The sequence below is a fragment of the Crassostrea angulata genome, chromosome 10 (genome assembly GCF_025612915.1).
Source record: "Crassostrea angulata isolate pt1a10 chromosome 10, ASM2561291v2, whole genome shotgun sequence".
Lineage (NCBI taxonomy): Eukaryota > Metazoa > Mollusca > Bivalvia > Ostreida > Ostreidae > Magallana > Magallana angulata.
In genome coordinates, this window is record NC_069120.1 from 51,438,088 (window position 1) to 51,459,233 (window position 21,146).

The 21,146-nt window shown below is 35.2% G+C and overlaps 2 protein-coding genes across 6 annotated transcripts; one reads left to right on the forward strand and one right to left on the reverse strand.

Moving 5' to 3' along the window:
- The first annotated feature begins 518 nt into the window (after positions 1 to 518).
- LOC128164669 (SUN domain-containing protein 2-like) lies at positions 519 to 17,332 on the forward strand. Of its 5 annotated transcripts, none has more exons than XM_052828644.1 (23): positions 519 to 683; positions 2,985 to 3,077; positions 3,728 to 3,768; positions 5,470 to 5,505; positions 6,169 to 6,335; positions 7,114 to 7,530; positions 7,711 to 7,743; positions 7,954 to 7,980; positions 8,090 to 8,248; positions 8,481 to 8,817; positions 9,302 to 9,375; positions 9,684 to 9,754; positions 10,009 to 10,209; positions 12,243 to 12,419; positions 12,899 to 12,967; positions 13,193 to 13,236; positions 13,345 to 13,552; positions 13,815 to 14,024; positions 14,288 to 14,372; positions 14,491 to 14,606; positions 15,088 to 15,255; positions 15,397 to 15,489; positions 15,683 to 17,332. In XM_052828644.1, exons 3-23 carry the CDS (start codon positions 3,734 to 3,736, stop codon positions 15,806 to 15,808), a joined length of 2,853 nt encoding a protein of 950 aa, XP_052684604.1. In that variant the 5' UTR covers positions 519 to 683; positions 2,985 to 3,077; positions 3,728 to 3,733; the 3' UTR covers positions 15,809 to 17,332. The 5 variants fall into 5 exon arrangements, with proteins under 5 accessions (XP_052684604.1, XP_052684607.1, XP_052684603.1 ...); XM_052828647.1 differs by lacking the exons at positions 519 to 683; positions 3,728 to 3,768 and adding exons at positions 724 to 1,067; positions 10,409 to 11,380; XM_052828643.1 differs by lacking the exons at positions 519 to 683; positions 3,728 to 3,768 and adding an exon at positions 733 to 1,067.
- LOC128164674 (uncharacterized) lies at positions 17,322 to 20,996 on the reverse strand. Its single transcript, XM_052828652.1, has 6 exons — positions 20,806 to 20,996; positions 19,685 to 19,795; positions 19,464 to 19,542; positions 19,163 to 19,321; positions 17,740 to 17,846; positions 17,322 to 17,436 (listed from the first exon to the last, which is right to left on the reverse strand). Exons 1-6 carry the CDS (start codon positions 20,944 to 20,946, stop codon positions 17,389 to 17,391), a joined length of 645 nt encoding a protein of 214 aa, XP_052684612.1. The 5' UTR covers positions 20,947 to 20,996; the 3' UTR covers positions 17,322 to 17,388.
- Positions 20,997 to 21,146: the final 150 nt, after the last annotated feature.

Genomic DNA, 21,146 nt, shown 5'->3' on the forward strand with positions numbered 1-21,146 from the left:
AGATATGTTCATGTTAAATTAAAACATCAAAAATGTATTAATGTGTATCTTCATGTATTTGTGATATGGGGATGGAGAAGTTGCTGATTTTCAAGAATGACAGGGCGATATGTAATACTATAAATCACCATTTTAAAGTTTTGAAGTATCTTTTAATATTATAAAATAACTAGTTCTATATCAGAATATATCTTTTAGTATCAGAAATTTGAATATACAAAAAAGATCACAGAAAATTTTAGGAAACAGTTGTTATTTTTTCTTATCAAGAAATGAACTTTCAGACACATATTGAAAATTTGTTAACAACATCATTTTTATAGATGACCTCTCAAAATTATTGGAGCGGCCCCCACAAAAATTGTTTTTTGATAAAAACTCTATCTTTTGATATCAAGAATTCAAATTAGGTCTATTGATGTCAAGATTTTTTTTAATATCAGATAATCCTTAATCAATCCGGATTTGATTGGGGAATAAATTTCTACTTTAGATTTTATGATGATTTTGAGTTATCCGTTGCGCAGTTTACAAACAAACTTCTGCTAGGCTACTTCTGCAACACCATTAGAAAGTTCATAAACAAGCACTGGACGTGCTCAATCACTGAATCCCGAATGCTGAGTGGTTCAATATATACATTTAATTAGGTCTATTTAGAGCACGATATTTATTTCCAAAAGGTAAATGATTCTTCAAAGACATTTTAATGATATCATATTCTTGATATGGTTGGTTGATTCACGTTCATGATGCCATTCTACTGCAGCCGCGGTCGCCCATTTTACGATAAATCTAAACATTTCCCCTTCACGAATTTAATGCGACAATATTTTGATCCGCGCCCCAAACACTGACCCACCATGTTTTCGTCTTCAGCCAATCAAATACCTCGTTTTATCAAGCGTTCGACGAGTGTATGATGCATCGGTGTGATTGTCAAGCATAGGATTAGGAAACGATGAAAAAACCGCTGATTTTGAGTTTGTGAATTAGAATTTTGGAAAATTGCATTAATCTGCAATTAATGTGGTTAAGAAATAAGAGACTTATACAATGCAAACCAAGTAAGTATTCAAGAATAGGCTAAAATTCACGTTGATAACTACTGTTTGTGTAAGGTCAGCTACTGTACTACACAGGTCCAGTACAATCTCTTGATTTAGCTATATAGCTTGAAAAAGCTATATAGCTTTATAAAGCTATTCAAAATAGCTTGATAAAGCTATTTATGTGCAGTTTTTGAAGAAAATATTTATTGTAAGAAATGGACAAAAAATCGCAATTAACTTGCTACTCATATTTGCACAACTGACCATTATAAACTTGACCACAATTAAAGATAATTTTAACACTGCAGCTTTAAAGCACTTATAAGCAAAAAATATATTTCCATTGTTTGGGTAACTGTTTACCACTTTGTGTGCAATGAGGCGTGGATAAGTATGATTTCTTCTCATTGTGATAAATTATTACCAATCAATTATCTTGTTTACCATAACTGACCTCCTTTATATTTCATTCAAGAAGTAACTGTGTGGTCATGAATCAGTTGCCCCAAAACTTTTAGTGCAAAGTCTCTTAAGGAGACGCAAGTTGATGAGTAATCTTTACATGCATTGTTCACAGAACAGTTCAAAGTTAAAAACTATCACTGGACTAAAGTGCGATATTTTATACATACTGATAAAATTACAAATTTAAGAAAAATGTATGACGAAATAGCTAAATGAAGCTATTCTGAATAGCCTAATAAAGCTATTTAGCTTATTCAAGCTATATAGCCAATTCTGGAGATTGTACTGGACCTGCTACAGTCTGTAGCATGTAACATTGTTACCTCTCAAACCTGTTTGCATCATTCACTAATTATGTTGAATTGCAACAGCATAGAGAGAATTATTACATGGAATGATCAAAAGTGTCGTATAATGAGTTTCCCTTAATAGGCTTATATTGTTGTAGGTAGATATACATGACTTATTACATAGCTAAGATTCAGAAAAAAAAATACTTAATGAAAATATTATACATTCAGATTCAAAGATAGGACAAAACATTTGGAAAGTAATTTCAGACCAACTCTTTGTTTAAGAGTGTAAAACATGAAATGACATGAATCTATTAATCTTCCATAATGATTGTAGCTTTAGATGGATACACTGTTTAAGTACAGTTTTCTCCTTCTCAAGCATTTACTTGAATTATTTTCTTGTTGGAACTTCTTATTTTCCTCATGTTTATTTTAGTTTGATTGTTGGTGAATATTGCCCATCAATCTTCCTGTACAGACTGTAGGGCCAGTACTGTGCAGCTCTGTACTATTCATTTTCCTTGAAATCTCTCAGTCTTCACAGTGCTTACATTTAATTCTTTTGATCAGTAGTTACTTAAGAGCTCCTGGCATTATAGGGTTGTATTTTACAAAAGAACATACCACTATGAACAAATTAATTAATGCATATTAATCACAAACTAATCAATATTTGAATTTGATGGCTGAAAAAATATAATTATAGAAATCAAAATCAGGATACGTAATGGTTTTATATTTTTGTTCCTCAAAGATCATTCCACAAAAACTGAAATTGTTTATGACTTTATCTTATTATATTCTCTTAATTGTAAAACGCAGTCCTGCATTGTCTATTTATCTTGTGTGCAAGGAATATACTACAAGTACAGGGCCATCATTGTCTAACTGGGGCTGTTGAAAGGCCCCTGAATCAAATAATAAAAGCACTGGTCCTTTCTTATCACCCAATGAATGTTTTATTATTTGGCCAGTTTTAAATAAGTCAGTACTCAGTAAACTGGTAACTTCTGTTTCTGTGTCCACAAACAGAAAATTGAAATGCTGATACATTGTCACAATCACAGGTTTTGCGACAGTGTAGCTAATAGTTTTTTGTTTTAATTGATGTAAAGAATTAATTTTCGTCTGTTTTTTTTTTTATGTTATCTGTATTTTATTCAATTGATAGATTGAGGAGAAAAGTGAGATCAGACACCTACAGCTATAACAGAACAGTGGACTCGACCTCCACAGATTACCTCAAAGATGACTACTTTGAGAAGTAAGTATAATCAATGTGTGATGTTCATTGCATTAATGGGTGTATGGTTAGTTATACATTATGTACAGATTTGTTGTATGCATGCATTTTGTAGTGTACCTGTAGCTACATTTTTACCATGTATAGTATTATTGCTATCTTGACTCAAAAGTACAAATTAACTTGATGATGCAATGGTCTGCTCTAAATTAAGTTCAATAGTCATATGATATATAAGGATAATCTAAAGTTTTAGAGCTTTCTCCATTCAACATGTTCAAGAAGTCTGCTTGAAAGATTATGAAATTAATTGTCATGTTTTAAACAACAGTCAAAAAAGATCTTGATAGTTTTAAGTTATCATACATGTTGTAACTACTTTAATAGTAAACAGAACAGCTCATTATGTGTTTTGATCAATACATATGTCATACTTGACATTCCAAAATGTAATTGTAGACATTAATTCATCTGTGACTCCACTTTTTCCATGAAGAATTAATCCTACAAGTACCAGTTAATGATGTATTAATGTAATTGATCATTTATTGTGTAAATGAAGATAAAGAGTATAGATTTACGAAGCTAGGCCAAATTTCGAACTCCTCCTCCCCTCAAAAAAAAGAAAAGATTAAAAACATACATGAATTATTCTTCATATGTTTTGTTAGGTACCAATGAGATTTGTCAGAAGTAATACATTCATAGTCCAGTGAGTACATGTACCTTTGATACTTAATAGGTTTTATTTTTATGATTAATGATTTGTCTGTTTTTTCAGGTTTTTGGTTTGTTGTGAGTGATCATGCTTTTATTAGCATGGAGTTTTGTGTGATGTTTTTAACGTTTTACAACTTGTGAACAGATGCATGATATCCATAACCATTCATATTATTCTGTACTTTAACCAGGAGTCTTTGTATGCACACTGTTCTTTAAAATGAACTGATTTCATTTCAAAACATTTGATCTGTGAACACTACTTTATTTCTGACTACATGTATTTGTTTTCATATTACATTTCTAATTTTTAAAGAATGACCATATAATAATTAACTTAGTGTAAACGTTGAGTAAAATCTTCTATAGCTAGATAAATCTTCTGTTCTATATGATGAGAAGTTGAAAATTAATTGATTCTGTTGCAGTTTTTTTAATTACTGAAATCAGAAGTAAATTCACATTTATTTCCTTTCTATATAATGACATTGTAGTATGTGCAGATTTATATGAAGTTCCCTGAATGTTGCAAAGCCTGCGGCATCGCAGTACTGCATGTACATCAACTGAATCTTCATAATCTTTTGCTTAGTCCATCATTTATGTTAGTTTGTAATACAGTATACAGATTAAAGAAATTGTATCTTCCATGGTAGTGAAAAGAGAGCTTTTGTTATTATTGAGATGTCAGCTATCGGTGTATCCAGATAACCATTAACTTTCTGGGTCCTAGTAATGATCAGAATCAATAAGCAATATAACAAACATTCTGTCCCTCCCTCCTGGCTTGCAAACTTCCTGAGGGGTGACATGACATAAATCAAAGGGGGGGGGGGGTCATCAATGTCACACTCACACAGATGTGTACCAATAAACTGATGCCACATGCAGTGGCTTACCATCGGTGGTCCTCATTACAACTCTGATTTTACTGACGTGTATGATTATGGTATATTGTTATTATGTGTTTTGAGAGAGGGCATTTTGGGGGGGGGGGGGGGGGGGTATGAACTTGAACTTGGGTTCAATTCATTCTTTTTTATTTGGAAGGCACCATTGAACTGTTTATGTAGAAACTGATGGAGAAAATGAAGAGTTCAGACTGAACAGACTGGATTTGTTTTATCCCTGTCAGATCTCCACTGCAGTATGGGTGTGATCAGTTGGGTTGTTTACCAAGAAAACAGGCAATTATCTAGAACAAAAATAAACAGGGCCTGCAGCCTTCAACTCTTGGGGTTGAGGGTGAAAATTAAGATTTTTAACGGTAGATGGGATCATATTAGCTGGAGTTTGTGTTTTAATAGATGTGTAGAATTTGTAGATTGTGGAGAGGAACACTGGAATTCAGGCTATAATGGTGTTTGGCTTTAAATTCACATTTATATCATTTATGTGACTCAGGGTATAGTTTGTATGTGTACATGTTAAAATGTCTGTCATTTTACCCTAATATTAAGTCCATTACAGTAATTAAAGTGTTTAAATGGTGTTACATTTTTCAAATCAAATACCCGGTCTGCTGGCCCGGGGCATGTAATGTTATAAAACTGCTAATAATGTCCAGGAGATACGTGTTGTTGGCTTGGGCTAATTTATACATACCTTGTACACCCTGAACTATGTCCCATAGCTTGTGTAGGAATTCTGTTTTTAATCTGCAGTAATAGCTGTGTATTTCTAAATTCTTCAGGATGAGCACAAAAACGGATTATACCTATTCCAGAAGGTATGTTATTTTCTTTTTATGAAGAATACAATTGAATACATGTACTTATCTAAAGAGCCTGCTACCCAATTCAAGAAAACACATTTTTCTAAGCATTTGTATTAATTTGTTATTCAGATATAAGAACCTGGATATAAATTTATGCAGTCACCAGTGTGTGCACCGACATAAAAATTTCTCTAGCTTTCTCTGCAGCATGCTTATAATTTTGATAACTACCGGTACAACATGCATTGAGTCACAATAAGCAGTGCTAGCATTCAATTCTGAGATGTAGAGGAGAGAGAGGAGTGGTTCAGGAAACAAATTGTGCATTCATGAGTGGGAGTTGTTTTTATGCTGTTTAAAGCTAAAAGACGTACACTTTTAAAAAATTTATTTAAAAAAAAATTTGTGTCACTGATAGTGAGGCACAAGGAAAGGGTTTATTTTGATTTGATGTAAGCATTTAATGTGTTTTCTGTGTGTTTAGTCAGTCAAGAAAAACAAAATAACACCTTACTTTACGCTTTACTGAGCACATGAATTATTCTGGATTGGATTCTCGCAGTGCTTCACCGGTTTCTGTACGTCTACATACAGAAATAAAATGATGTTATGTAGGCTGTGATGTGAAATCTCTTTGATACATGATACCGGCATTTTGTGACTTTTTACTTTCAGTCCTAGTTATAGAAGAAAAGTAGAAAGTGCTTACTACCAAATACCAAATATGTCTCGGGCACATGTGAGAGGAAAAGCCGGGACCAATGTGACCAGTGATTTATATGTGAGCTCTGATGATGAGGACATTAGTTACATAACAAAGGAAAGATTGTCCACTCGTACAGGTAAAATATATGCCAGGATACACACCCAGGACAGAAATAGTGCTATGTTTATTCAGCTATACTATGTCCACATTTATATTATCAGCCAACACAATCATTGTTAATGGAACTGCGTGTATTTCCCACTCGAATGTTGATATTGCTATTTACTTGAAAGTCGTTTGATGTATTGTTTGACTTTTATGAAACACTTGGGCAATGAATGACCTGTTGCTATTCTGTAGTCACTGTAAGTGATTTTGTTTTCTTGAAATAACAAGGTCAATTATCTTTAAAGATACTTAATAAATGTTTTGTTTTAAATCCTCACACTTGCTTTAAATTTGCATCACCGTTTACCTGAGCTATAAATACATGTACAGGTGTGTAGTAATTTGTAGAGATTGGATTCACTTGCATGCAGATACCTTTAAATTAAAAATTTTAAACCCCTTTTTCTCCCTATAATCAATCACACAGAAAAAATGTAACTTAATTTATCGTACCAAATTTATTCAATGAATAAGGTATTTGGGTTAGATAAGAAATTTGCTAAAAAGAAGAGTCATTGATAAGGCTTCACAGTGTGTGCTTGTTGAATTGTCTGCCCTAGGTATCCATACCCTCTGATCCCATGTATTTGAGGTAAACAATGCACCTTTGTTTTAGATACATACCATACCTGTATTTTTCTGATTCTGTTTTTTAAATGACCTAAATAGGTTGGAAAATGCATCAAAAGAGGAAAATAAGTCATTAGTCTGCCTATTTGTGTAGTGATTTTTCCGTTATTTTACAGTTTACGAGGATGGAATACTCCTGAGGTCAGGCAACAATCTGAGGAATGCCAAGACGTTAATAGAGAGACATAATGTAAAGAACAGAAGATCCCTGCAAGCTCTGAACACCAACAAGAATGCGAGGGAGGTCCGGCGATCCCTACACTCTGTCAACACAATGGAGGACTCCAGATTGTCCCGCAGCACAACACGGGGTTCCAGGTCCCGGAGATCCCAGGCCTCGGACTACGTCACCAGTACAAACCGAATAACGGAGACGGCGTCATCCTCGGCCTCTTTGTCATCTTATACGTCATCGTCAAAATCATCTGTCTTAGAACCAGTCCGGAAAACTCTCATCAGGGAGTTTGATGATCTGGAAATGGAGAAAGGAATGAAAGAAATTCAGAACTCCAACAGGAAAATCAAATTATATGGTACAGTTGTCTCTGAACGAGTCTTTACATATTGTAAAACCATTGGACAGTGCATCATTATTTAAATTTCATTAATGAAATCCTATTTGTGAAAAGGTCCTTTTTAAGATTAATTAAATGAAAATGTATTGTCCAATACCTTCTTAAAGATTATAACAATAATTTTTTTTATCTTTTAAGGTCTAGATCAGGTGGACTCTGATGAAATGTCTGGTATGTGACTTTATCCTAGAAACAATATGTTCCTCAATGATTTTTTTTTTTATTTTATAAGGATTTTATTCATGATTTATTGTTATACAATCATAAAAAGTTTGCAATGTGATTTCTTATTTTATGACTTGTGCATGTATAGAAATACATGTATTTTGCGCTGTATATCAGTACATGTAATAAATGAGTTGGATTTTACTTGTTTTGTAGCAATGGAATCAGAATCCGAGTTTACTGGTAAGTACTCTGAACTCTCATAAGTTTTGTGGAGTAATTCAGATTAGAGAACTAGCTGTTTTCACTTTCTGTTCAAACATGAGTAGATTTTGGGTGTATGTGTTTCCAGGAACCAACATGTCTGGCTACCGCTCCAACTCCCAGTACAGTAGGAGTAGCCCTCGGAGGTCAAGGTCAGACACCACAACCTCTACCACGACCTCAGCATCAGACTCCTCTACTTCCATGGTCACCACGGTCACCACCACCGTAGTCACCACCATCATAGGTAAGTATGCAGAGACTAGACTGTGAAAAGAATATGGAACTCAGATTGAATAAGAAGAGCTGAAAGGCTATAGAATTCTGAATACCTGGAATGATTTCAGTACTTTTCATGTACCTATATATAGTGAAACTTTGTTATCAAGTGAAGATTTCATTCTAAATAAAATACAATATGATGAAACGTCATGTTCAAAAGTGGTATATAAAGTGTATTCAATTTTTTTCCCCCATAGAAACCATCACCTCCACTGCAAGACCTGTGGCCCAGCCATTATGGAACAATGTGGGACGACCAGTGTGGAACAGTGTAGGCCGGCCGCTTTGGAACAGTGTGGGGGAACCAGCATGGCGGTACCTGGGTAGACCTGTGTGGTGGTACTTGGTCAGACCGGTCTGTTCACTGACCAGCAGCCTATTGTCGGTGGCACTCCTGATGCTGTACCATCTGATCTGGACGTACTGTCTGCGACACATTGTCAAAGCTTGTACGTTTGTGACCAGAAAAACGCTGTCCACTGCACGAGCAGTCGTAGTGAAAATGGTTGTCTGGGAAGTTGGACTTTTCTCAAGGTACTGTAGATTCCTAATTAAACGTGAGGAATTAGATTCTGTGTAAAATCACAAAAAGCAACCTTTGCAGATTTCAAAATCTTGCTTTTAATTTTTAAGACAGTTTTGAACTATAGGATATTATAACAAAAAATTGTTGATTGTGATTTTATCTTATAGGAATTTTATACAAAACAGCGGAATTAGGTACTCGCATAAAATAAGGAATTTACAATAAGTTTCTTATGAAAAATGAATATGGGATTAAAGTCATAAGAAATGTACAAGATATTTGAATGAAACAGATATGTGTTCTGTTGTTGTCACAATATAAGAAAGAGACCTTTAAATGGTACTTCACTGAAGCAGAACGTTACATGTATGTGATATTTACCATACATGTATAAATGAATGATTTTTTTCTAAAAGAATATCAAGAGAAATATGGGACTGTGTTTAGCAATCTGTTACAGGATATGTCATCTGTATAACTTGTTTGTTACAGAATGTCCAGGCTTTCCCGTCTGTGCTGTATCATCTTGCCATTGATGCTTTTGTTACCATTATTGTTTTATGCAGGTAAATATTTGTTTATAGATAAAATATTTGAGTTAATAGCTATTAATTTTAAGCTTCGTAATATGACTATCAAGTAATATACATGTATATCTCAGGTAAAAAAAAAGTATCCAAAGCAAACTAGATTGAATGTCTCACTTATGAATCTCATTTGTGACATTCTAAATTATTGATATTCTGGACTATATCTGTAATCTCAGTTTAATTTGATCCTTTGTAAATGTATATGTTAAGCAAACATATAAGTGAAAATATTGACATTGTTCGATCATATCATTATATGAAGTTAAGTCTTTATTTTTGTTTAGTTTCCCCATTCGTTATGCATTCCAACTTGATGGAGATGTGGAAGGAGAGGTCTTATGGAGAGATTTCAGGGGTAAAAGTCTTAACCACTAAAGATTTTCTTAGCTCACCTAGACGAAGTCTGGGAGAGCGTATGCTAAACCCTTGGCATCGGCATCTGGACTATGCTTTTCATATAAAATGATAAAGGTAGTCTCATAAAGGTGATGCCTTGTCTCAGTGAGCTCTGTAATCTTTAATAACCTCATAATATGTTTTTTCAAGTAGTTTGAAAAATATTTAGAAAAATGAGCTGGTACCTGAGTACTTGTATCTATCTTTTATCAGGTGGGCAAAGGACTTAGTCCTCACGAGTTAAGAGAACATGTGAGAAGGATTGTCATACAGATTGACGAGGGCAGGGAACACTCCCTGTCGATGCCAGAGGTAGAGAGTATCGTATCTACGATGGTGGAACAGCGACTGAATGAGGAAAAACTGGCCAATCAGAATCGCTGGTTGGAGGAGCAGGAGGCTGCTAAAAATAAGGTAGGTATATCATTTCTTGCTGTGGTTATGGTGGTGTTTGGGTGTCTCTATGCACTGAACCTTTGCTAAATTGGTGACCTCACTGTATGCTTGAAATTTCTTTATAACACACTAACTGGTAAATAACTGCTTTATCTTGCTTTGATTGAATGATGTACTTGAACATGTAGTTGTAAGCTCCATTTAACATTTCATGTAGCTTAGGGATGCACTAAGCAGTGTAAAAACTAATAGCAAAGAGGAAGAAAAAGATGGCCCTGTTGAAGACATCAACAAATCACGGATTAGTTCACAAGCACCAAAAGTACATGTAGATACTGAGGAACCAATAAACATTGATGAGGATTTTGGATTAGACATAAAGATCAACAAATCACATATAAGTTCACAAACACCTAAAGTACATGAACATGTAGATACTGAGGAACCAATACACATCGAAGAGGATTCTGGAAAAGACATAAAGATCAATAAATCACATATAAGTTCACAAACACCTAAAGTAAATACAAAGAAACCAATACACATTGATGTGGGTTCTAGAGAAGATTTGAAGATCAACAAATTGTCAGTCAGTTCTGGGACGCGTGACTTACATACAAGGGAGCCAGTTGACAATGATATGGATTCTGAAATAGATGGAGAATCTCAGTTGGACATGGAGGAGAGGGAAGATTTTATAGAGGAAACAGGATATGAAGATGAACCAGTCTTAGAGCCAGAGAACCAGTCTGAAGGGGGAGATTTGGGGTTTGGGGGCCCTGAAATCTTGGACACCCCCATGGATGATGGAGGAGTGTGTGAGGCACTTGATGTACATATCAGTGAGACGGACAGGTCTGGGAGCCAAGGGACTGGGGGAACAATGGACGCTGGAGAATCTGAAGGCTCTCATGGAGTAGACACAGGAATAGCAGGACACACAGCCACAAGGAAACAGAGAGTTACCAGTGAACAAAAGCATGGAGATAATTCCACATCAATCACTGGTCACTCACAGAGCCCCTACAGGATCAGAGATATCTACAGAAACCTTATGCTTAATCCACGAAGAAGGTCAAGGTATGAAATGGTATCAAAGAAAGAGGTAAAGGTGAAGAAATCTGCCAGGAAGAAACCTGTAAGAACGAGACCTGTACAACCCCACCTAGACAACATACCTGCTCCACCTGTATGTAGTCCATTGCATCGGTTTCCTGTTCCAGTTGGTTGTTCAGACCAGTGAAATTTAAGCTACATTTCCTTTTGGTTGCTTTTTCAAGTTAGCTTGCTTATATTTATTTTCAGTTCGTCTTTTTTTTTTTCAGGCATGCTTGTTAACATAATTTGATGATGTTTCTGTAATTGAATGTAATTTAATGCATCATGATATTTGTATTTTCTTGTTATTCAACAAGTTTTATGAATTAAGAAGGCTCACTACACCTTGAAATATTTTCTCAAATCAGCAGAAAATTACTTGATTGTGATAGATATCATAATGGATAAGAAGTATTTAAGTCAAATAGGCAAAAAATGTGCAATTTAGGATGAAAAATTACATTTTCAAAAATTTTATTCTGTAAACATGAACAAAAGCTCCAGGCGGATTTGAACTCATGATCTGCGGTTCAGAAGCCCAATACTTTAACCACTGACCTACGATGATATACAACCCAATCGAACTATATAAACAGTTTAACAAAACATTTAAATCGCCATCTTGTGACGTAGTGTCTTAAAAGTATAAGTCTAGGTTTAGTGAGGTACCTTAAGATTTGTTTTATGTGTTTAATTTCATGTAACAAAATTTTTGTTATAATCTTTTATATTAAAGAGAGAGAAAAAATAATGTAATGATAAAAAAATCTCTTAAATATACATGTATGTATAACAGAAATAAAATTTTATGAATTGTTAATGTAACATAATATGTCATTCTTTTTAAATAATTAATTAACTACCGGGATTGTTTTCGCAAAGGTGTCTAAATGCATAAGTTTATGATAAATACAAAATATTTTAAAGTGCTGATGTTTTACTGTCTTTGTTAGATGGAGAGAACCAACCTTACTGAGGAGATCCTTAGGGTGCTGCAGCGGCTCAATGTGGGCATGGGTGGGGGAACAGACACTCTGACCGAGGGGGACGTCAGAGCTATTGCCAGTCAGCTGGTGCAGCGGGAGGTCAGCGGGCTACAGGACAGAATCACTGAACAAACCCAGGCCAAGGTCAGTCCATCAGACAGCACTATGTTGGTAATTATATAGAAGCACATTTATTTGATGTTTTATACTTCAGTCCATTGCACTGTCAACACTGTATCAAAATGATAAATACTAGTAAAAGCATAGGTATCCGATTTTATGTATTGTAAATTCCTTATTTCACATGAGTACTTAATTCCGCAATTCCACTGTTTTGTATCAGATCACAAAAATATAAAATCACAATCACCAATTTTTTGTTTTAATTTCTCATTGTTCAAAACTGTCTGAAAAATAATGACGAGATTTAAAAATTTGTAAGGGTTGCTTCTCGCGATTTTACATGGATATTAATTCCTTGCATTTAATTAGGAATGTATAGTATTCTTCCTATAATGAGTATATATACACGATCAGTGACTCTATTTGATGGATTTATTGTTCCTGAGCAGTGTTCTTGTATTTTCTCCCTCATGTTTAAAAGCTTTCTTTACTGTTTACAGATGTCAGGGAGTGGAGAACAAGAAGAAAGAATTCTTAATCTTCAGAATGATTTAAAAACCAGTATAGTGGTGAGTGGTGATGGTAAAACTTTCGAAACTGATATTTCATTAATATTCATTAGAATCAAATTAGTTCAGTTTGGTAAAATTCAATGTTTCAAGAATAGAATGATACATTGAAAAAAAAAGTTTACTGAACTAAAGACATTTCTAAGGTCTCATTGTTTATACTTCTGAAATTAGAATAGTTTTTTTTCCCCATTTGATATCGCTTTGACCTTGTCTTCTTTGCAGAATCTTGAACAAAAGTTGACAGACGAATTGGATAGAATGAAAAGGTATGGATGGATATGATATATATTTCATTTGATTTGCACGGAGAGCTCTGGTAGAATGTTTTTATTACCTTTTTCTATGATTTAAATGTTTGATTTCTTTGGTTTTAGTGAATCTGTCCCTGGTGGTGAGGGAGTCGGTGATGAAGCGTCGGCGGCCCTCCTACAGATACAGGAGGACCTGTCTTCTGTCCGCGCCCGCCTAGACAGTCTGGAGCTAGAGAAGCGGTCACTGGCTGTACAGCTAAGGAACTGCTGCCGGAACGACAGCTTCTACACCAGCCTAGTACAGGATCGCATCAATCTGATCCTGGGACAGGTAGGTGTCCCGCTGACTGGGAAACTCTATCATTCTACAGGATTTGTTTTTTTTTAAAACAGTATACCCAAGAATCTGTCTAGATATCATTTGATGTATTTCATATTTGATCTGACAGCAGATTTTAAACAAGTTACTGATGTTGGCAGTAGACCCATTTTTATTTTGCTAAGCTTGGAGACATTTCCTGTGATGTCTAAAATGTGATGTTTTCTCTAGAATGTCCAGTCTAGCCTTGTGGTAATCATACCAATGTTTACAGATAATGTCTGGCAATGACTCCGGCAGTGCTGACCAGTACACGTTTGGGGCATGGTTGAAATCGACCTACATCAAGAAGAGTGACCTGGAGGAGTACATGGCAGAGTTCAGTCAGGGGCTGACTGAGAAAATCATGAAGGAAATCCCACAGACAGAGGCGACAGAGGTCTACGTGTCAGAGTCAGGGGTACAAGGCAAAGTGACGGAAATGGTGAGGACATTCAAAACAATTTATCCACTTTATTCACATTATTTCTACATTCTATTAACAGTTGCTTTGTTTTTTATTAAAATAATTGATAGATTCAAATTTTAAAACATTACAATTTGAATTATTACCAAAGAGTCACAAGTGGTCTACTATTAAACCTGAACCACGTTTACGTCATCAATTCCTTCTCTCTAAAAATTCAGCTGTGTAGTTTTACAGACCATATACCGGTAATAATTGTACACTTGTTGTAATGTCTACAGGCTGTGAGACAGATTGTGACAGAAGCTCTAGAGAAGTTCAGTGCTGACAAGATTGCCATGCCTGATTTTGCCCTGGAGTCTGCTGGTTTGTATTTGTCCTTTCCTCCAGTATGAAATATGTTCATGACTGATTTCTCTTTAACTGTTGTTAATTTGTGTGTAGTGTAAACAAGACTCAAATGACCATAACTCTGTCATTGCAGGAGGAAGCATCATCAGTACAAAGTGCTCGGAGACGTTCCACAAGAACACCGCTCGTCTGAGTATACTGGGGATTCCCCTGTGGTACGTCTCCAACTCCCCACGCAGTGTCATTCAGGTAAGTCCACACTGTGGCATGCTGGGTAAGCCTTGGTGGCATCTGCAGTTTTATAGTAAGGGACAGTAATTTGTTTACTGTATTGGTATATCAAATGTAAAGGAATATGGGAATTGTGTTAGACAGATGTTGATTTATCACATGTACAGGATATTTTAGAAAGTTTACATAAAACTTGTGAGGTATTCTATCCTCAGATATTCTATCCTCAGATAATAGAGAGAACTTTCACATGGGTAAATGACTGTGATTCCTTTATAAATGTCCAAAAGGGATTTCTGTCAACCATTGTCCTGCAGGTTGTGCTGATATTTACATAAATGTACATTTTGTTATGTGTAATGTTCTTTTTGAACTCAGTGTCACTGAAGCAAAATTTATAAATGGCAATATGTTATACAAAGTGTCTATGAAGCACAAAGATGTGACAGATTTTGTAGAACTGTAAATCTTCAATCATGATGTATTTTTTCTTCAACAGCCAGAGATGCAACCTGGCTCTTGTTGGGCCTTTCAGGGCAGTAGAGGTCACCTGGTGATCGAGCTGTCAGCCAATATCACCCCCACAGCCTTCACACTGGAGCACATCCCAAAGTCAATTGCTCCCGAGGGGAAAATTGATAGCGCCCCCAAAGAATTCACTGTTCTGGTATGATACTTAGAGACCAGATGATATCAACGGAAGAAAAACTTTCATTTTTTGCATATGATACTCCTCCACATATTTTGATTTGAAATCTTTGATTTGATGGATATTTTGATTAAATGACATTGTATTTTCTTGGTGCAGGGTCTGAGTAATGAATTTGACACAGTGGGAAGTAACCTAGGTAATTTTACCTACAATGAGTCCGGGCCTCCTCTACAAACCTTCAGCATAAAGGTAACAAAATAGGTCACACACCATACAACTTGTATATATCATTATTTGCAGTATATGTGTAATCTTTGTCAACTCTCAAAGGTTGCAATATAGGTCGCACTTGATGCAGCATGTACATTGTATATCAATTACCAGTACAAATATTTGTATATCCTTTGTTAACTGTCAAACTGTTTCCTGTTTGTGATTTCAGAAACCAAACGTTGGAAACTACAAGTTTGTTCAACTGAGTGTTTTAGAAAACCATGGAAACCCGTTATATACATGCATCTATAGATTCCGGGTGCATGGAATTCCATATAAACCAAAGAAAAAGTAGAAAACAGACACAAATCGCTACATGGCAGCAAAAACGTTTGAAATGGGGGAAAACGGTTTTCCCAAAATTGATTTCTCCCGAGTGCATTTAATCAGGACTCTGTGATATAAACAATTCAAGGACTTTTATTTGTTTTAATGCCTTACCTTATGTTGGAAGTTTACAAGGACTGACTAGGTACAGACTGTTTTATATTCTTCTGTTGACAGTTGTGAAGCACTGACTAATTATGGACGGTGTTGTTTTGTATTCTTCTATTGAAGATAGATGTGCATAATTCTGACTCTGCTCGAGGAAGCTTACTCGTAACCACCAACGCTGTGTTCAGTTGTCGTCATGTTTTAATATTGTTAAATCATACATGTATATATAGGTATATTCTGTTTATTTATGTACATTGTGTGAGATTTTGGTATTGTTAGTCTATATGCTGTTTATTTATGTATATGGTGTAAGAATTGGTATTGTTATGTCATATATGCTGTTTTTTAATGTGTATAGAGTATGATAATTATTCAAATCCTCAATATCAGGTAGTGTTTTTTACACAAGGATAGCAATTTCTCAAAAAATCAATGCATAGTATAAGTACAGAGCAGCTACATGTAACTATGCTGGTTCATTAGGTAGATATGCCTGGTTCATCAGATAGATATACCTGGTTTGTCAGATAGATATACCTGATTTATCAGGTAGGTATACCTGATTTATCAGGTAGGTATACCTGGTTTATCAGGTATATATACCTGGTTCATCATATAGATATACCTGGTTCATCAGATAGATATACCTGATTTGTCAGGTATATATACACCTGGTTCATCAGATAGATATACCTGGTTTATCAGGTAAGTATACCTGGTTCATTGTTGTTAGCACTCATCCATACCTCTGATGGCAATGTTACTCTATGCACTTACTAGAAAAGTTAAAAATTAACACATTGATCTACAAAATGCATACTTGTACTAATGAATTCACTTTAAAACCATTGTGCTTATTTTACAAGAGTTCAGGGTATCCCTTGGTATTATTAAGAAATAGCCGAATGTGTTCTGCGTTTCATTTACATCTTAGTCAATCAACTGTTAATCTATGGTATATCAATCAGGCTATGGGTATCCTGCTGTTTATAGACAATTGCAGTTCAAGATTTCTAAATAAGAATACCATTATATAGCTGCACATCTGTCTATCCAAATTTTTTCAACCAGAGAGCTACAGATCTGCAGCTACTGTAAGCTATGTGTAGCCGACTTCACTCTGTATGAACTATTAGTTAGATCTCCTGTAAGCTATGTGCAGCTGACTTCACTGTGCGTCTCAGGTCAGAATCTCAGTCATTTCATGTGTTGTTCGGAAGTTTGGAGAATACTATTTAAGTTTTATGTATCGGCCAGTGATTTAATGTATATTTAAAATAAAATCCTGTTAATCTTATTCACTGCCATAAACATTACATTGACATGTCATTTGAAGGGAATCAGACTGTAAGTTAAATAAAAAGACAAGATAATTCTATAATTTATTTTGTTGTGAGTACAAAAAAAGAGTGACTAAAGAGATGCTGGAAAAAGGAACTATCTAAGAGGATGAAGGAAGGATACTCTTTTCATCATTTGAATCTCCTGAAAAGAAAAATAGTTGAAAAAAAAATCTTTACATTGATAGATTTTGTCTTGCAATAAGTTGTATTTAATTCTATACCTAAAACAAATACTACGAAAATGCTAATCCGATTAATCTAATACAAGTAATCATTTTATCTGTTTTCTCTGACAAACTGACAATCTGTTTAAGTGGAATCCACTATAGTTCAACCTTAGATTAAGTAGTGCTTTATGTAAATGTAATTTTTTTAAAAATTTTGCTTTACTTGATTATTAATTTCTCTTGTTCAATTTGTGATGTTTAAAATGAGAAAAACGTACAGCGGGATAAATGGGACCCATCATACAGCTAACAGGAGGGTTGAAAACGGTGCGGTCAGAAATCCCTGGGGTTATCCCAGTGAAACTGGTCCCCATGTGGATAAACTCTGAAAGAGAATACAACATGGTGATTTTTCTTCTCAAAATTTCAAGTACATATTATTAGGTTGAAATCTCATTGATTGTTTCTGTATTGAGGTAGTAGAGATTAAGTTGAGGACTCATTGATTGTGTCTGTTTTGAGGTAGTAGAGATTATGTTGAGAACACATCGATTGTTTCTGTATCAAGGTAGTAGAGATTATGTTGAGAACTCATTGATTGTCTCTGTGTTGAGGTAGTAGAGATTATGTTGAGGACTCAATGATTGTTTCTGTATTGAGCTAGTAGAGATTAATTTGGGTACTCATTGATGGTTTCTGTATTGAGGTAATAGAGATTAAGTTGTAATGAGCTAGTAGATATTTTTAAAGTTGAATACTCATTGATTGTTTCTGTATTGAGGTAGTAGAGATTAAGTTGAGGACTCATTGATTATTTCTGTATTAAGGTAGTAGAGATTATGTTGAGAACTCATTGATTGTTTCTGTATTGAGGTAGTAGAGATTATGTTGAGGATCATTGATTGTTTCTGTATTGAGGTAGTAGAGATTATGTTGAGAACACATTGATTGTTTCTGTATTGAGGTAGTAGAGATTTAGTTGAGGACTCTTTGATTGTTTCTGTGTTGAGGTAGTAGAGATTATGTTGAGAACACATCGATTGTTTCTGTATCAAGGTAGTAGAGATTATGTTGAGAACTCATTGATTGTCTCTGTGTTGAGGTAGTAGAGATTATGTTGAGAACACATCGATTGTTTCTGTATCAAGGTAGTAGAGATTATGTTGAGAACTCATTGATTGTCTCTGTGTTGAGGTAGTAGAGATTATGTTGAGGACTCATTGATTGTTTCTGTATTGAGGTAGTAGAGATTAAATTGGGTACTCATTGATGGTTTCTGTATTGAGGTAATAGAGATTAAGTTGTATTGAGCTAGTAGATATTTTTAAAGTTGAATACTCATTGATTGTTTCTGTATTGAGGTAGTAGAGATTAAGTTGAGGACTCATTGATTATTTCTCTATTGAGGTAGTAGATATTATGTTGAGAACACATTGATTGTTTCTGTATAGAGGTAGTAGATATTATGTTGAGAACTCATTGTCTCTGTACTGTGGTAGTAGAGATTATGTTGAGAACTCATTGATTGTTTCTGTATTGAGGTAGTAGAGATTATGTTGAGAACACATTGATTGTTTCTGTATTGCGGTAGTAGATATTATGTTGAGAACACATTGATTGTTTCTGTATTGCGGTAGTAGATATTATGTTGAGGACTCATTGATTGTCTCTTTACTGTGGTTGTAGAGATAATGAACTTACGTCCTGGACTGGATCCCACAATGCTCTCCGACACAGGGATACAGCCGTTCTGTGTCACCTGGGCCGTCACGGACAAGTTTCCCACCATCATGGTGTAGGTCCTCAGGTTCATAGTCTTCCCTCCTGCCCCAATAATTGTCTGGGTCTCCTTAGCACCATCTGTTTTCATATCCAGATAAAAACAAATCAAATATAGTGCTTATATTCATAAAATTTTAGGAAAACAAATCTGTTAGATTGATTATATGAGCTAGAAGAAGGATAGTTTGATGAAAGAGAGGTGTAAATGCCGTTGTGTAACCTGGGATGCAGTTTTCCACGAAGGTAGTTGGGAGAGTTGTACGTGTGCATTTGGTCCCATTGATCGAGTATTGGACACCCTGTGTAAACGGGTTAAAGGAATAACAACGGATATCAAATTATCCCACTTAATTTCTTTTAAACCAAAGTCTTTTTTGCTTAAAGAAATATGGAATGAATATTTTTCTCCCCGCCATCTCTCTCTCTCTTTCTGATACCTACATGTTTATAGTCCATGATGGACTTGACCATTATTTGAGTTCCATCTACGTCTATGTATTGAGTTGCTGCCACTTTCTGGTTGTCCGCGTCATAGGCGACGTTAACAGAACTCTGAAAAATAGGCGTCATATGCGACGTTATCAGCGGCGAGTCCAACAGTGCGAGCGCTCGCCAAAATTTGTGTTGCGGGTAAAGGGAATTTTGGCGAGCACTTGCTCTGTTGAACTCGCCTCTGAACTCTAAACAAGAGTCGTCATAGGCGACGTCATATGTATTAAAAGTTCACCTAAAATGTCAAGATTTTGACGCCAAGCTATAATCATAGTACTGAAAGTAAGAAATGTACGTACTCCAAGTGTTGGTCAATTGTGAGAGCAGGTCCCATAATGTCATAAAAAGGAAACCTAATACTTGTAGTATTTATACTAATTGATTTTGTCGGGGGTGGGGGTGGGGAGTCAGTTTTTTTGGCAAGGACTTGTCAGACATATAAGAAATATTGGTTTTTCCACAAACTTTAATTTTCACAAATAACATTATAAGTAAATATCCCAATGCTGAACGTCGGTTTTTTGCGACTTTGCATAATTTTCAATACAAATAAAAGATGTTTTCTCGTACATTTTTTTAAGGAGTATTTTCGTAAGTTTCAAAACATAAGAAATCGATTAAAGCCCAGATAGAATATACAATTGCTTCCGCTTTGCGCTGCGGCAAAAATGTCACATGATTTAAATAAAAAATGCGTCACAGTTGCAAATATAAAGTATTTAAATGAAATTCTTAGCCATCGACTCAGTATTTTATATCATTTTGAAAACTCGATTTGGCCATATATTGTCAAAATACTGTATAAATTATTTTATGCAATATCTATTTACAAACACTTTAAAATGGGTATGACCTACTTTTCATTAGTACATTGTCTCAATTACTTACATTCATATAAAAAGAAATTGGCTTGTGGAAGCATCTTCCACAATCTCATCAATTTTGTATAAAGTACCTTAGAACTGAATAGTACCATACTAAAGGATTTCAGATATCATAAAAATGACTTGTACTTTTATAATTGATACAAAAAAAAGTTTCTCGTAAAAAACAGGGGGAGGGATACTGACCTGAATGAAGTTTGGATAGGGAGCCCCTTCTCTCAGAAGTCCTAATTCTGAGCCCTCATTGCCCTCCCACTGGCGAGGCACGCAACAGATGCTGCCTCTTGCAACACACACAACAGATAGGAGGACCAAAACACGCAACATGTTACTAACGGAAGCGTTCGGGTTGTAATGAAACAATGCGAGAGAGAAAGCTTGGGTCGTGACTTATCTTTGTTGACTTCTGCCGAGATAAGGCGGTTCTGACAATAAAGTACTACTTAGGGATTCAAAGCGGTGATACTGCGATAAAGAGTACCTGTTATCATGGCCGATTTCAAACGATGCACAATATTAGTAATAAG